The sequence below is a fragment of the Cariama cristata genome, unplaced genomic scaffold, assembly GCF_000690535.1.
Source record: "Cariama cristata isolate BGI_N322 unplaced genomic scaffold, ASM69053v1 scaffold14544, whole genome shotgun sequence".
Lineage (NCBI taxonomy): Eukaryota > Metazoa > Chordata > Aves > Cariamiformes > Cariamidae > Cariama > Cariama cristata.
In genome coordinates, this window is record NW_009613665.1 from 33,306 (window position 1) to 46,708 (window position 13,403).

Consider the following 13,403-nt stretch of genomic DNA (forward strand, 5'->3'; position numbering starts at 1 on the left):
CCCCAGTCTGGGTGGCTGCCCAATCTCCAGCCATTGCTGCCAGCATGAAGGCAGGTGTGGGAAGAAGCAGCGGCGGCAGGGAATGAGAGTGCCTTTTCAGCACCTGCACAGACTTCCATCAGTTTAAGCTGGCTGTGAGCCTGCACTCTGTAGCGGATGGAGTGAATCATCTGCCCCCAGTACCTCTCCTCATCTGTCAGCTAGAGGAGGCATTTACACAATTAGCTTACACAAGATCCTTCACTTTAAGGTTGCTGAATTGGGCTAAGATAAATTCCCCCACCAATTTGGGTATATTTTCATGCAAGTAGACATCCTGGGGGGACCAGAGTCTTTGAATGGATAGAAATGCTACCATCGTTAATTCCTGAAGGCATGGTAAATGTTTGAGAGTTAGTGTTGGTAAGTCAGTCAGGCACTGAAAGTCCAGAAGGAGATCAGGCACTTTCTTGCTAAAAGTCATTTTGAACAGGATCTGTTGAGTAAGTCACATCATGTACATGCAAAGACATGGTTCTGATGTGGTGGATAAAGCAAAATACAGAAAAGCTATTTTAAGTACACACCATTCTGTGTTTGAACTGCATGAGATAGGATCCTGTAGTAAAAAAATAGCGTGCAATGAAGTGGGTCTTGGTCAGCGTGCACGTGCTCAACAGTGAAAATACATTTAGGTGTGTAATGCATAACAGATTTGTCACCTCTTTGATGGTTTTGATCCATGCTTTTTATATGGTTGACATATGTTTGATATTTATGTGTGCGTATATGTATGTGTATGTATGTCTTGTCATAAAGTACTATGCTGTTGGGTTAAAGAAGTAAACCAGCCTTCACTGAGAAACACAAAGAAAAACATCACGTGCCAAGACTTTTTACTCCTAGACCGGTACCTCGAAATAGTGTTTGTGACAATGTCCTCTTAATGTTGGTGGGTCCATTGTACCGATACATGGAGATGCACACAGTTTACTGTCTTTTAAAAGGCAGTCTAGAGGCACTGAGTGCCTGAAATGATCCTCAGCTTGTATGCCGACACCAGTAAAATAGTTAAAGAGTTACTGGTATGAAGTGTGTTGTGAACAATGGAGAAATAATACACATTATTTTTTTCTTTTTCAAGGTGTTCATCTTTACTACGTCGGTGGGGAAGTTTATGCTGAATGTGTCAGTGACAGCAGTATTTTTGTGCAAAGCCGCAACTGTAACTACCAGCATGGTTTCCACCCAGCTACTGTCTGCAAGATCCCCAGTGGCTGCAGCCTCAAGATCTTCAACAACCAGCTCTTCGCCCAGCTGCTTGCCCAGTCCGTCAATCATGGTTTTGAAGTGGTGTATGAGCTGACCAAGATGTGTACTATTCGAATGAGCTTTGTTAAAGTAAGGATTCTTTTTTTTTCCTCCTGCATTATCTGAAAAGGCAAATCCCATCGCTTGCTAGCTTTGGTGCAAAACTAGACCCCATTAAATCCTTCCCAAGTGGGGATTTAGACATTCAGCTTGCAAATAGCAATTCAGACTGCCTCTTTTCCAGTATTGCCTTAAACTTCTAGGTGCTTAAAATCAGTAGCTTTTGTGGTCAACCTGGAAATTTCTTAGATTCCCAAAATTAGGTATTCCCTAGGCTTTTTGTGGAAAATAAGCAGAGATTGCATGGTGACGTTCCCCCATTGATTGCATAAAGAACTCAACTTAAAGGGCCTTAGCAACATGTAAATGTTGTAGCACATATCTTAGGCAGTTATGATCTCTCCTATTGTTACTGGTTTGCAGCAGAGCTTGGTAGAGCCATAGATCTGAAAAGAATGTCTTTGTGTCTCCAGACTAATTTACAATCTCATCATTACCATAGACTGGTATATATGGTCTCAGTCAAGAAACACTGGGTCCTCCTTCAGCCTCCACTGAGCTTGATGAGAATTGTTGTTTGCCACCTGTCTGATCCCTGGCAAGAGATTGTCTTAATTTCTGATTACTTTCTCTCTGGCCAGTCAGACGACCAGAAGGGCTTCTTGGAAGTAGAATACAAAACCCAAAAGAACATCTGACCTTCCTGCTGTTACTTGGAAGAGACAGAAGGCCACCAAAGCCATGACTGTTTCCTTGTCTTTCATATCTGAACTTTGCAGTCTGACTGCTCTGTGTCAGATGTATCAGTCTTTGTGAGAGTTTCTTCAATCTTCTGAATGGGCTTCTCATCAGAATGAGATCTCTTGACTCCTTTTAGCACTTAGGATTTACTTAGGTGCCTATTGTAGCATCTAAACCCCAGAAAATGGTGAGTATTTCAAGACTGTTTATAGATGCAGTAGACTGACTTCCTATAGTGATGCTGGGGAGAGCTGGCAGCAATGTTCAGCCCGCAAACTAGACAAGTTGCACCATTAGAAGTCCGTTGGTCCTGTTAGGTACCATAAGAAGTGGCTTGAGTACGTCCCTTTGTCTTGCAGGTTTGCTTCTATACAAATGACTGAATCAAGCTGATTGAATTCACATCTAAGATACTACAAAACTGTTTGAGTCTTGAGCTCAGTTCCCCTATGTTCTGCAAAGCAGAGGAGTTGAGTCCCACGCAGCTTTCTGGTCTGACTCTTTCCAGCCATCCTTGGGGACCCATCTTCTTCACTCTCTGAGGGCATTAAAAGTGCCCTGTAACTTCTCCCAAGAGTCCAAGCCAAAATCTCCCTGCCCATGACCACACTATTCCTTTGTTCTTGGGAAGGAACTGACATCTTGTTCACACGCAAGCATTAGTGCAAAAAAAGAAAGCAAGAAACCCAACAAACAGCGTTTTCTTTAACGGAAGACATGAATGGGCATGTTGTTTGTAAAGGCAGTGTAGCCAGTTACACAATATTTTCATTATCTCTGCAACTCAGGGGCAGTTCTTTGATGTGTTATCTGCCTCCTGCCCAGCATGGCAGCAGAAATGATGGTGTTGCTGCACTAAATAATGCTGCTGCTCTATTATCACCTTGCTTTGTTGAAACAATAACAGCCACTATAGTGCCTCAGGCAGCAGAAGACCAGTGCAAGGAGTTATTTTGAACCCTTTCCCATGACCTTTGGAAAATGGCTATGCAAATCTCATCTAGGTTCTTCTTTCCTGGCCTGTAAAAACCCTTTCCTGTACTCAGTCTTCTCAAATTATTTCTCTCCCAAGGTGTGAGCCCCGATGTGTTCAGTCTGGGGACAAGAATGCCCCTGGGTGTTGGGTATGCAGTGCACAGAGGAGCAAATTGTCTGTCACAGCCACACACCAAGAGCCCCCAGGTACAGGGCAGTCCTATGCCTTCTCCCCATATTCGTGTCCAGATGCTGCTGGTCACCTACAGCCCATGGGGCAAGCAGAGCCAAAGGGCTGGAGACCCTGCCTCCTACCCCGCCAATGCTTGAGGTGCCAGCTGGGAGACAAGGATGAGTAGGGACCAGAACATGAGAAACTTGCCAGGACTGTATCATCTTCTGAAGTCAGGACATGGGACAGAGGGAGGTGAAGGTGCTGTCTGCTCTGATACCCTTCGTGTGCCTGCGGAGCAGCTGGGAGGAGCTCAACCCTCAGGCAAATGTGAGTGTATCATCAGTGAGAGCAGACAGCAGTTTCCATCCACGGAGTGCTGCTGATAATCAAAGCAGGATTGCTGTTGTCCGCTCTCCAGAGATGAGGCAGCAGAAGCACGAAATAGAGAGACGGAGAGTTTCTCCAAGCCGAGGTCTGAACCCAGCACCCTCCATCCCACATTTCTCCAGGTCCTGGGGATAAGGGGATGACCCAGCAGACTTGGCTGTGCTCCACCGCACAAAGCAGCTCAGCACTCTGGGACATGGCTAGAGCCTGAGCTGGAGAGAGCTGTGGCCCACAGGAGGTGAGAAGGGCTGGCAGGAGTAGCAGGACCCCTCAGTTGATCTCGCCCATGCCAGAAGGTGCATTTCTGGTCTCCCTACGGGGGTATCGATATCCTCTTCCTACCGTTTGCGCAAAACAGCTTTGCAAGTTGTTCTCGTTTTATTCCCTCATTAAGACACCTCCACCTCCGGGTTCATTTCAGCCCTGGGGATGACGGAGGCTACCTTTGGCCCAAGAGTGATGTACAGGAGGCACAGTGGGTCCTGCCCTCCTGGCATTTCCCCTGATGGGAGCTCCAGCCAGCAGCCTGAGACAACGGCCCTGTGAGTGTTTGCCAGCAGAGGGAGATGGCCACCCACCTGCACACCCTGCCAACGCTCCTCCACATCGGGCAGGTTGGGCTTCCAACCTGTAATTCCCATTCCTTTAGATTTTCCATCCTGCTGGTCAGCAGAGGTGCACCGACTCCTCTGACACTTGCCCTTCTGGCCATGTATCTGCACTGCAGTTGAGTACTTAAGACTTCACGAACTCAGACGTCTGCGCTGATTTGAAGAGTGGCATTTTATGCCAACGTTTCCAGAACATTAATCTCCGGTGCCTGCAAACACAGGCAAAGGGCCTCATAAATGGTCTGCAGGTCAGAAAAATGCTGCCTGTTTAAAAGTACTCTTTGTGCTTTGGTGGGTCTGTATCTTACTCTTCTGCTTTCTTCCCCCTTTTCTTCATTAAGTAGAAATGGATTTTATCCAGATCACTTATTATGGCATCTAGTTTTGATGTTGATCCTAGTTTTGCAGCTGATCATCTAGAGAAGTGGGTTCTAGCAGCTTCACTTGTCTTGAGTTGCTCAGCACTCTACAATTCAGGTACCTTTGGCAGGCTTCAGTCTTCATATAACTCCATGTCCTTTTTTCATGACGAGAATGTCAATCCACCTGATTAGCGTAATGATAGGTAAGGCTCAGCTTCTCTGATCAGCGGCCCACAAATGAAGAGCCTCATCCTGTAGTGGCACCACGTTTTGCACATTGCCCTGTGGAAATCCGAGTTCAGTTCTGGCAGTGAGACAGCTGGTGAGCTGCGAGACTTTGGGCTGTCACTTGGATGTCTTTTGTTGTTGAGAAATCAGGCTGCGGGCTTAACAAGCAGACACGGTGCCCACTTGAGGCGCAGCGACTTCTGGTTCTTTTTTCTCTCTGCCAGCACCACATTCCCATCTTCTGTCAGATGCTCCTTATTTCCCTGAAAGAGCTGGAGGAATTACTGCAGGACTTCCCAGAGCAGACAGCCGGGAACTCCCATGGGAACAGAGGACACATTCAAGGATAGAAAACCTATGGAAAATGTCTATACATAGGTTAAGTATGATACGTAGGAACTTTGCTGGAAGTTTCAAGAGGTTCAGATAAATACCTAGAACTTCTAGAGTCTCAGACTCGTAGGATGCATCTCTACCAGCAAATGAGGCAGTGCTGAGGATCATTCCCGGTTCCTGTTAAAGTCTTTTGACAGGGCCTGGGCTGCTTTTCGTCTGTGCCAGACAGCAGTCTGGCAGGCTTTCCTGGGCACGTCTCTGGGGTGCGAACAGCAGGGACCATTCCCCATGGGCTGTTTGCAGGCAGCCAAGCTTGGAAACAAGCCTTTTCATGCTAGTTGGTCTCAGCACCTGGAAGTGTGACTGAGCATTCTTTATTTAATAGTATGGAGTCCCTGATAACTCTGATAGCAATGACCTTAAAAAGGAGCAAAGTTTCTAGAGAAAATTATCCCTAGAACGAAGCATTAAATCTTGGGAACTGGGGTGATCGAATACCTGTAGTTGTGTTAGACTGTCAGCACTGGAGTTATGATTTAATGTTGGTTGTTGTTTTTTTTTTAAACTCACTTTTCGGTTCTTTGATGCTTTTACAGGGCTGGGGAGCAGAGTATCATCGCCAAGATGTTACAAGTACGCCCTGCTGGATCGAGATCCACCTGCACGGACCATTGCAATGGCTGGATAAGGTGCTGACACAGATGGGCTCACCTCATAACCCCATCTCCTCGGTCTCTTAAGAATCATCTCTAGAATTCCCTTAGGATGGATGCTATTGCAGGCAGTGGCTTATAGGATTTCCAGTGAACAGAAGCTTCTATATGTAGATGTATGTAGATGTAAATATATCTATACATAGTCTACTCTCCTTTTTTTTTTTTTTCATGCTACGTTTTGTGGTTTCTAGTTACTCTGATGCCAGTACAATAAGTTTAGAAATTCAGGTATAGCATATCTGTTCTCTAGTACAAGATAAGCCAAATTCCTGCAAAAGTGTCAAACATTTCCTGTGAGCATTTTCATTCCCCAGCCAAACCAGTAAATGGTGCAAATTCTCAGCACTTTCGTGCAGATTCAGAAACCTGGCTGAAGGTGTTCCTAGTAGGTGAAATTCACCCCTCTGCAGGCAACCAAAGTCAGATCTCTACACCATTTATATCCATTTTACATCCTAATTTCAGGTCTAAAACAGGACCTTAGGTGGTGCACAGAACTTATGCACAGAGATGACTTTTATCCAGTGAACTGAAGGTCTAAACTGCAATTCCAGTCTGTCTCCCTACTGCAAAGCACGATGGGACAACAGATCCTCTGAGGAGCTGAAGGCACTCCTGTCTCCCCCTGGGATTTGGCAGGAGGAGAGAGCCCTCGGGACGCGTTCAGCACTGGAGCCTTATCACAGCATTCTGGACACATCCGAGTACTGTTAACACAGTACTGTACGGTACTGCTGCACTGAAAAGGAACAAGCTTCTAAGGAAAAAAAAAAAAAAAAAAAAAAAGAAAATTTGAAATATATGCCTATAAGTTTGAAAACTAATTAACTTCCAGTGCTTTTTTGCAAAGTGCATACAAACTTGCATATATATCCGGCATGTAAACTGAATCCTAGCCATTATACAGTATTGATGTAGTTTGTTTTAAAGTTAGGACTGTCTGTAGTTAGACTACTGTGCTGATATCAAGGGTACGTCTAAAAGGGACTTGAACTGTGATTCAGAAAAGGGAAATGAAGTGTGCATTGAAGAATCAAATAATTACCTTATCATCCATCTTGAGACAGTCTCCTGGGAACAGGAAGCCCCACGCTCATGGGATGCAATGGGAAGGAGGTGGGAGTCAGCCACGTCCGTCCCCTGTGCTGGGCCAGTCCGCTCCCTGCCAGTCACTTCGTACATCCCCAGGGATGGATTCTCGTCTTAGATACAGGTTTCATCATTTGCAGGGCTTTTTCCTCAACTGCAGAGGATGGTAAGGCAGTGCAAGCTACGAACAAGGGAAGAGGGAATCTATGTGCAGAACCTTTTTTAGAAGCTCCTTGTCTGTGGTCCTTCTGTAAGCAGGGAAATCTATTGCCCAAACTCATCCACAGAGCCAACCTTACAAAATGCTGTTCACTTGGTGACCTTTTCTGAGGAGGCAGGTGAAACTCTTACTGCATTTTGATGAAAGGGTAGAGGATTATTTTTTCCCAGGCATAACAGTCTGCTGAAAATTGTTTTGCTTTAGTGGTCAGAAAGAGTGGTAGCTTCTCCAATCTCGTTCCTCCTTAGGACACACCAGAAGTATCCTGAGGAAAAAGAAAATATGTTTTACAGAATGTTTCTTTTTTTCTCACACAATGTCTGGTGCTAAACATTTTACTGCATAATTAGAAGAAGATGCCTGAAATGTTCAGCTACATCACATAAGCAAAGGAAATAACATTCACTGGAAAGACTTTCCATGTGTTTTAGATGCTATGTAATATCTGTTACGGGGTGGTAATTACAAACAGAGCTGAAGAATCAGTAAACTAGCAGGGTTACTTCATTTGAATGCATTTTCAGCTGCCTGCAGAATTTGTAAGGCACAGAAGGATAAATTATTGTTAAGTTTGAGCAGTAATAGCAAGTTGTATGGGAAATTTGTAAATGCGAAGAACCCTATTCTGTCACCATTTGACATCAGCAGTGTCACTGTGGGGTAGGAAAGGCTTTACAGTCTCCTGCAGCAATGAAATCCAATAATAATGTTACACAGAAATTCCAGACATGCCATTTACTGTTTAGCCGACTTGAGAGAGATCAGTTTGGAAAAAGACATTTTCCTCAGCTCAGTCTGTCATCAGTGTCACTGTACTGAGGTGCTGGTAACACGGTTTTTACTGTGTTTGCACCCTTTCTTTAGTAATCTTTCTCTGCTTTTCATGTTGCTCATCCCTTTGCTTTCTTAGCTGCTAAGGACAGAGAACATCACCTCTCCTGTCCAGGATCTAGCTCTGTCCTTTTATCCTAGATTCTTCCTTGCCTTTTAGGCTGAAACCTCCTTCCCTCCTAATAGAGAGAGAAGCCTGGGCCTTGCTTTTAGACATTTCCAGCATCGTCACCTTCCTTGCAGAGAGCAAAGGAGGACGTTCAGAGGCGCATCTGCTCTTGGGCAGCTCCAGAACCCAGTTTCCTGCCAGTGCTGCAGAGGAAAATTGGATGGCCAGTGAAGAGAAGCAGGTTCTTCTGGGGTATCATTTGTTTCATCATAAAGCAGGTATTTCAGGTAGGTGAGATAGGAGAGGAACTCAGTGTCAGTATCATCTCAAATGTGGACTGCTACATTGGACATAGCCAAAAGTAGGTGAGGTCTGCCCTAGGGAAGATGTGGTGGCTTTCCCAGCCTGGTAATGATGCTTGCTCAGTAAGTGTCTGTGTTGTTTAAATGGAAGTTGGTAAATTCAGAGCAGTTTTGCCTTTCTTGTATGCCTACTTTTATAGTAATCCTCATACAAATAGGATTGGGATTCAGTGCAGTCTACACATGCATTTTATTAAAGGTAGTCACCTTAATATTCCATTATTAGTAAGTAAAGAAGCATTTCTGGAGCATGATTCTTCTGACCTATTTAAAATGTCTGCATTAGGATGAGATGAATTTCAGCAAATTTAACTATTTGCCGAAAGTTGGATCAAAGCCCCCAAATCTGGGCAATCAAAGCTGACAGCCATCTCAGAGTTGTTAACCTTTGGGAAGGCTGGTATCGCTGTGTGAACTATTTCCTATTTTGGTGGCCTCTAGGGCCTTAGTCCACGCTGTGAGATGCTGTGCACACTCACAGCAGCTGACAGCTCCTTCCCAAGAGAAGGGGAGAACTCACATCCCAAGGAAGAAGTGGTAACAGTGGATGAGGCAAACAAGTGAATCGGAAGATGCTCCCTGCCCAGATGCAGTGATAAAAAGTAAGGCTAATAAACCATTTATTTCCCTTTCTTTTTGAACAAAGTCTCTCTTACAGGCTTCTCTAGTATATGTGAATTGAGGTCAGTTAAAAATTCAGGTTTCTCATAATTTACAGCACTGTAACTTTGTATCTCACTCTAATGTCTCCCCATTTTGGATGGAGATATTTTCTGCTGAAAGGTCTTCGTGAACCTATCAACCTGTAGTCCATTGAAAGCCTTTAAATGTACTCATTACTACCCAAGCTTTGGAGATAGGCTTCCTGAGAGATTTCAAACCACTTACAGGGAGACTACTTAGTCAAAGGCAGATTTTTTAAAATGTTTTTTGAGCCATCAACAGTTCAAACCCTCTTGCAAGTTTCTGTGGAGAAGTACCATGCATCAGCAGGTGGCGGTGGGAGTTTGATCAGGTAGAGGCATAAAGCACATTCATTATGGTACATGGCCCACTTATTTTCCTATTAAGTGGTCAAGGGAAGAAGACTGCTTAATTGCCGCCAGTTCTTCAGGAGCACCGGTATTAACGTGCCACTTGCATCCAGAGGGGACAGAAGCAAATCTGCCACACTGACGGCATGGAGCCATTCAGTGACACCGCTGCTTTGATGGTTCAGTCCCGTAACCTTGCACCGTAAGAGCTGATCAGGTACGATATAGCAACGGCTGTAGCGTTCAGAAGTGCAGCACGTGCTTTGCCTCCCCATCAGAGGCTACACCACAAGCATCTTTACTCCTCATGAGCATTTCTCGTTTTGCCGTGCTCAGTCTGAAGGATAATGTATCGGCAACACGAAGGGGAACTGCAGCCCCAAGTAACATCAACTGGAGTCAAGGAAATTCCTTCCGTGTCTCCAGCAGGTACTGTGTGGAGACTTTCACTGCCCTGAGCACCCTTCGCCAAGTGCTCCCTGCCTTGACCAGGGCGTCAGACCTGATGCCCTGCAGAGATCCCTTCCAATTTACAGTATTCTGTGGGTCCGTGCAGAGATTCAGTGATAACTGGTTGTCACAGGCAGGAATTCTCTGTTAGCAGAGGTATGTTTCAGGATGAAGCCTGTTTATCCTCAGCTATTTCTGCATGAGTTCAGCGCAGGACAGAGTTAGGAGGTATTAATGTTCCCTCAGCATAAAATCAACACCGCAAACATGTCTTACTGTAAACATCATCTCCACCGCTCAACACTTAAAATGGAGAAAATCAGGCATTTCTGACTGTAACTTCATCTACCCTGCCCTTGTTCTTCCTGGCTTACAACACTCACCTTTGCCTGAAAGCTCTACGAATCAGAAAGTCTCACCAGTGACTGAGAAGTTGCACAAACAGCTGGATTTACAGAGGCAGCTCAGGCAGAGACTCTTTGCTTCTTGGCTGGATGGAAACGATTTATAAAGAAGCCTGCTCAAATTTAGTAACTTTGAAGGAGCATCAAGTATAAGGCCAATTTTCTTGGCTCATTAGAGAGTTCTCTGGTGCAGCTATAGCTTTCAGGAATACTTGAGCGCTACATAGTGCTCAGCACAGGAAAGAAACATTACATCCTCTGTACTATTCACGTCTGTCCCCTGGCTCCCCATAACCTAACTTAGGAAAACCAAAACCAAACACAATAAAGATAGATTAATGAGTCATAGGGTAGAGTAATCAAATACCGTTTTTCAAACTTGAGAGGTGCTGTCCAGAATATAGATTTATATTGTCAGAAAGGTACCGAACGTAATATGTCCCGTGGGCTCTCCAAGCCAAAGGCGAGAGCTCCTTGCTCTGGAGAAGCCCAGAGAGCAGGCTGTTACTTGAACATCTGAACCCAAGCCCTTCTGCGTGAGTGGAAACTCCACTGAGAAGATTTTTATAGAGGACTTACAGTTCATGGTTGGTTTCAGTAGCCAGAGATGCACAGAGAGGCTGAAGGGACTGGGGAGGAGGGAGCGTATGGCCAGATACGCTCAGTGGTCATCACTGGAGGTATCGAGGCAGTACGTGCTTGTGTTCACTAGAGCTTTTTAGATTTACATCTAAACTAATCATCAAGACCTGTTTTAGGAGCAGCTTGGAGAACCACAGTCCTTGAGCTGGTGCTTCCTATACATACAGCCTGGCTGAGTGTGCCAGCCTCCTGATGAAGCCATTACATACACTGGGGCAAATGGTGTCCCATGCCATCCAGGGAGTAGGCTCTGGTTGCATCTGGGAACTGCACTTGCAAGATTACCCTGTGCCTCGCTGCAGGACTAACGAGGAGGTCAGCTTTGGGGCAACCATTCAAGGACACTACAAATACACCCAGTTTGTGCTCCTCAAAGAAAAGTGCAGTCTGAACAGAAACTGGACAGCTGAAAGACACGGATTGTATAAAGCGCCTACCTGAGGACTGCAGTAAAGCAACTCGCTTCATGTGTAAGTGGGAAATTGCAGTGCCCAAGGGAAGATGGAATCGGCAGGAACCTTCACAGGGACTCCTGACTATGAAATAACGGGAACTAAGAGTGGACAAGTGTGGTTCCCTGAGAGCAACTACGAGGTCATGTCACCACCAAAAAAGAGCCTAAGAGTTAGTTCCATCTTGCAGCAGGGAGAGAGATTACACAAGACTTTCGATCTGTGAATAAAAAGCTTCTCAACTTGGAGGCTTCATTGCAGTCACTGAAACAGGGCTTCTTCCTAAGGCAGCTCTGGGAGTCCCTTTCTGCAAGGTGCAGAAAGCCTGAGGGGGCATTTAGGCTTTGTTCAGGAGAGAGAAATCGCTGCGTGTCTCTAGTGCAGACAGATAACTTCTGCATGTTGTGCACCAGCACAAAACACAGCCTATGGTTTGTACTCGTCGTCTGCTCGCGGGAAGCCCCAGAGTGGCCAGGAGCACCCACAATCCTGTGACTTACTCACCCCAGGGCTTTCCAAAGAGCTCGCCCAGGCGTGCCTTACGTTCTGTTGCCATATTGATGCCACAGTTTCCTTGCAGGGAGGCGAGGCGTGTGAGAGTCCTTTAAAGGGGACACCTCCGCTTGTACCTGGGCTACGCTTGCAAATTTGGTGCCTGTACGGATAATGAACCTAATTTGCAGGCCGTGTCTCTTATGCAAGGTAGAGATAACCACTACGTCCTCCGGAGTCAGCTACTCTTCCATTATAGCCAGTGTGAACATTTGCAGCTAATTGTGAACAGTTTTTAGATCTTCAGTCATAGTGTTTTTATTATCCATGGATGCTGCTATTTTATATTCCATGTTAGTATTCAAATAATATTGCGTATGAATAGAATAGGAAGAAATAGACTGACCAGTTAATAATTTTAAATACAGACCTCATCAGCAAAGAAAAGCTAGAAAGAACTTGGTAAAGTCTGACCCCTTGCACTTTCACAGCACATCATGTTTCAAAGTGTTTTTTTGAAGCTGAAGTGTGTGTTAAATCTTATCAATTCACAATCATGTCCATGAGAAGCTTTGCAAACAAGAGAGCAAGGGAACAAACATAACGATGAGCAGATGTGATAATGCACATTCAGATGAATTTTCTTTGCTTACTCAAGCAATTGGAGTTTTTAATTTTTTATAACACTTTCAAAGTACAAGTTAAATGTACTACAGCATACTTTCTGCAGATAAGTCAGTGTTAGCAATTTAATCCCTCATTTCAGTATCGCCTCTGTGGTATAAGTGGGGCTGAGAAGCAAGACAGGAAAGTTGAAGAAAGAGGCCTTTGTGTGCAGATCAGTGAAGCCATAAGGTTGGAAAGTTCTATGCAGTCAAGGGGCCAAAAGGGTGGACTCGAGCAAGGTGTGTATTTTTGTAAGTACGAGCTATCAGTCTGGTGCAGAACAGCACCATGAAACATGCATAGATGTAATAGTGTCACTTCTGTCTATGAACAATTCTGCACTCTCTTTTCCATCAAAGCAAAACATCTGCACCATTCAGAAGAAAGCATTATTCACAATTAGCGATATTCAGTAAAATGGTGTAGATCACTGTATAAAGAACGATCCTCGGACTCTTGCCGCTTGAGAACGAAAAATCTCAGACATTCTTAGTTTCAGGAGCCTGAGAGATCAGGGTACCCTATCCCCTGCCCTGCCATATCAAGAAAGATGTAACAACTGCTAATCAAGTGGGCATTTTCAGAAGCATTCCTCCTGCTGCATTTGATTTGAGGCATTCTGAAGTCAACATATTTAGTCTGATGTTTGAACAATACACTTTTTAACACACTCCATTTTCTTTGGCTGGAATTACTCTGTTGTAAAAGGGATTATTCACGTCTTGTGTTTTACTGTTAATAAAGGTATTTCTGATTTAAGAGCTCTTTCCC

At 44.8% G+C, this 13,403-nt stretch overlaps 1 protein-coding gene across 3 annotated transcripts in view; it reads left to right on the top strand.

Moving 5' to 3' along the window:
• The window catches only part of SMAD9 (SMAD family member 9), a 22,614-nt gene extending 16,697 nt beyond the window's left edge, over positions 1-5,917 (top strand). For 2 of the 3 annotated variants that reach the window (XM_009699117.1, XM_009699118.1), the window contains 2 exons: positions 1,124-1,380; positions 5,762-5,916. In XM_009699117.1, the coding sequence (XP_009697419.1) occupies positions 1,124-1,380; positions 5,762-5,905 (401 nt within the window). In that variant the 3' untranslated portion in view covers positions 5,906-5,916. Of the gene's footprint in view, positions 1-1,123; positions 1,381-5,761 lie in introns of all 3 variants that reach the window. The other variant, XM_009699116.1, reaches the window with a different exon arrangement.
• The last annotated feature ends 7,486 nt before the right edge of the window (positions 5,918-13,403 follow it).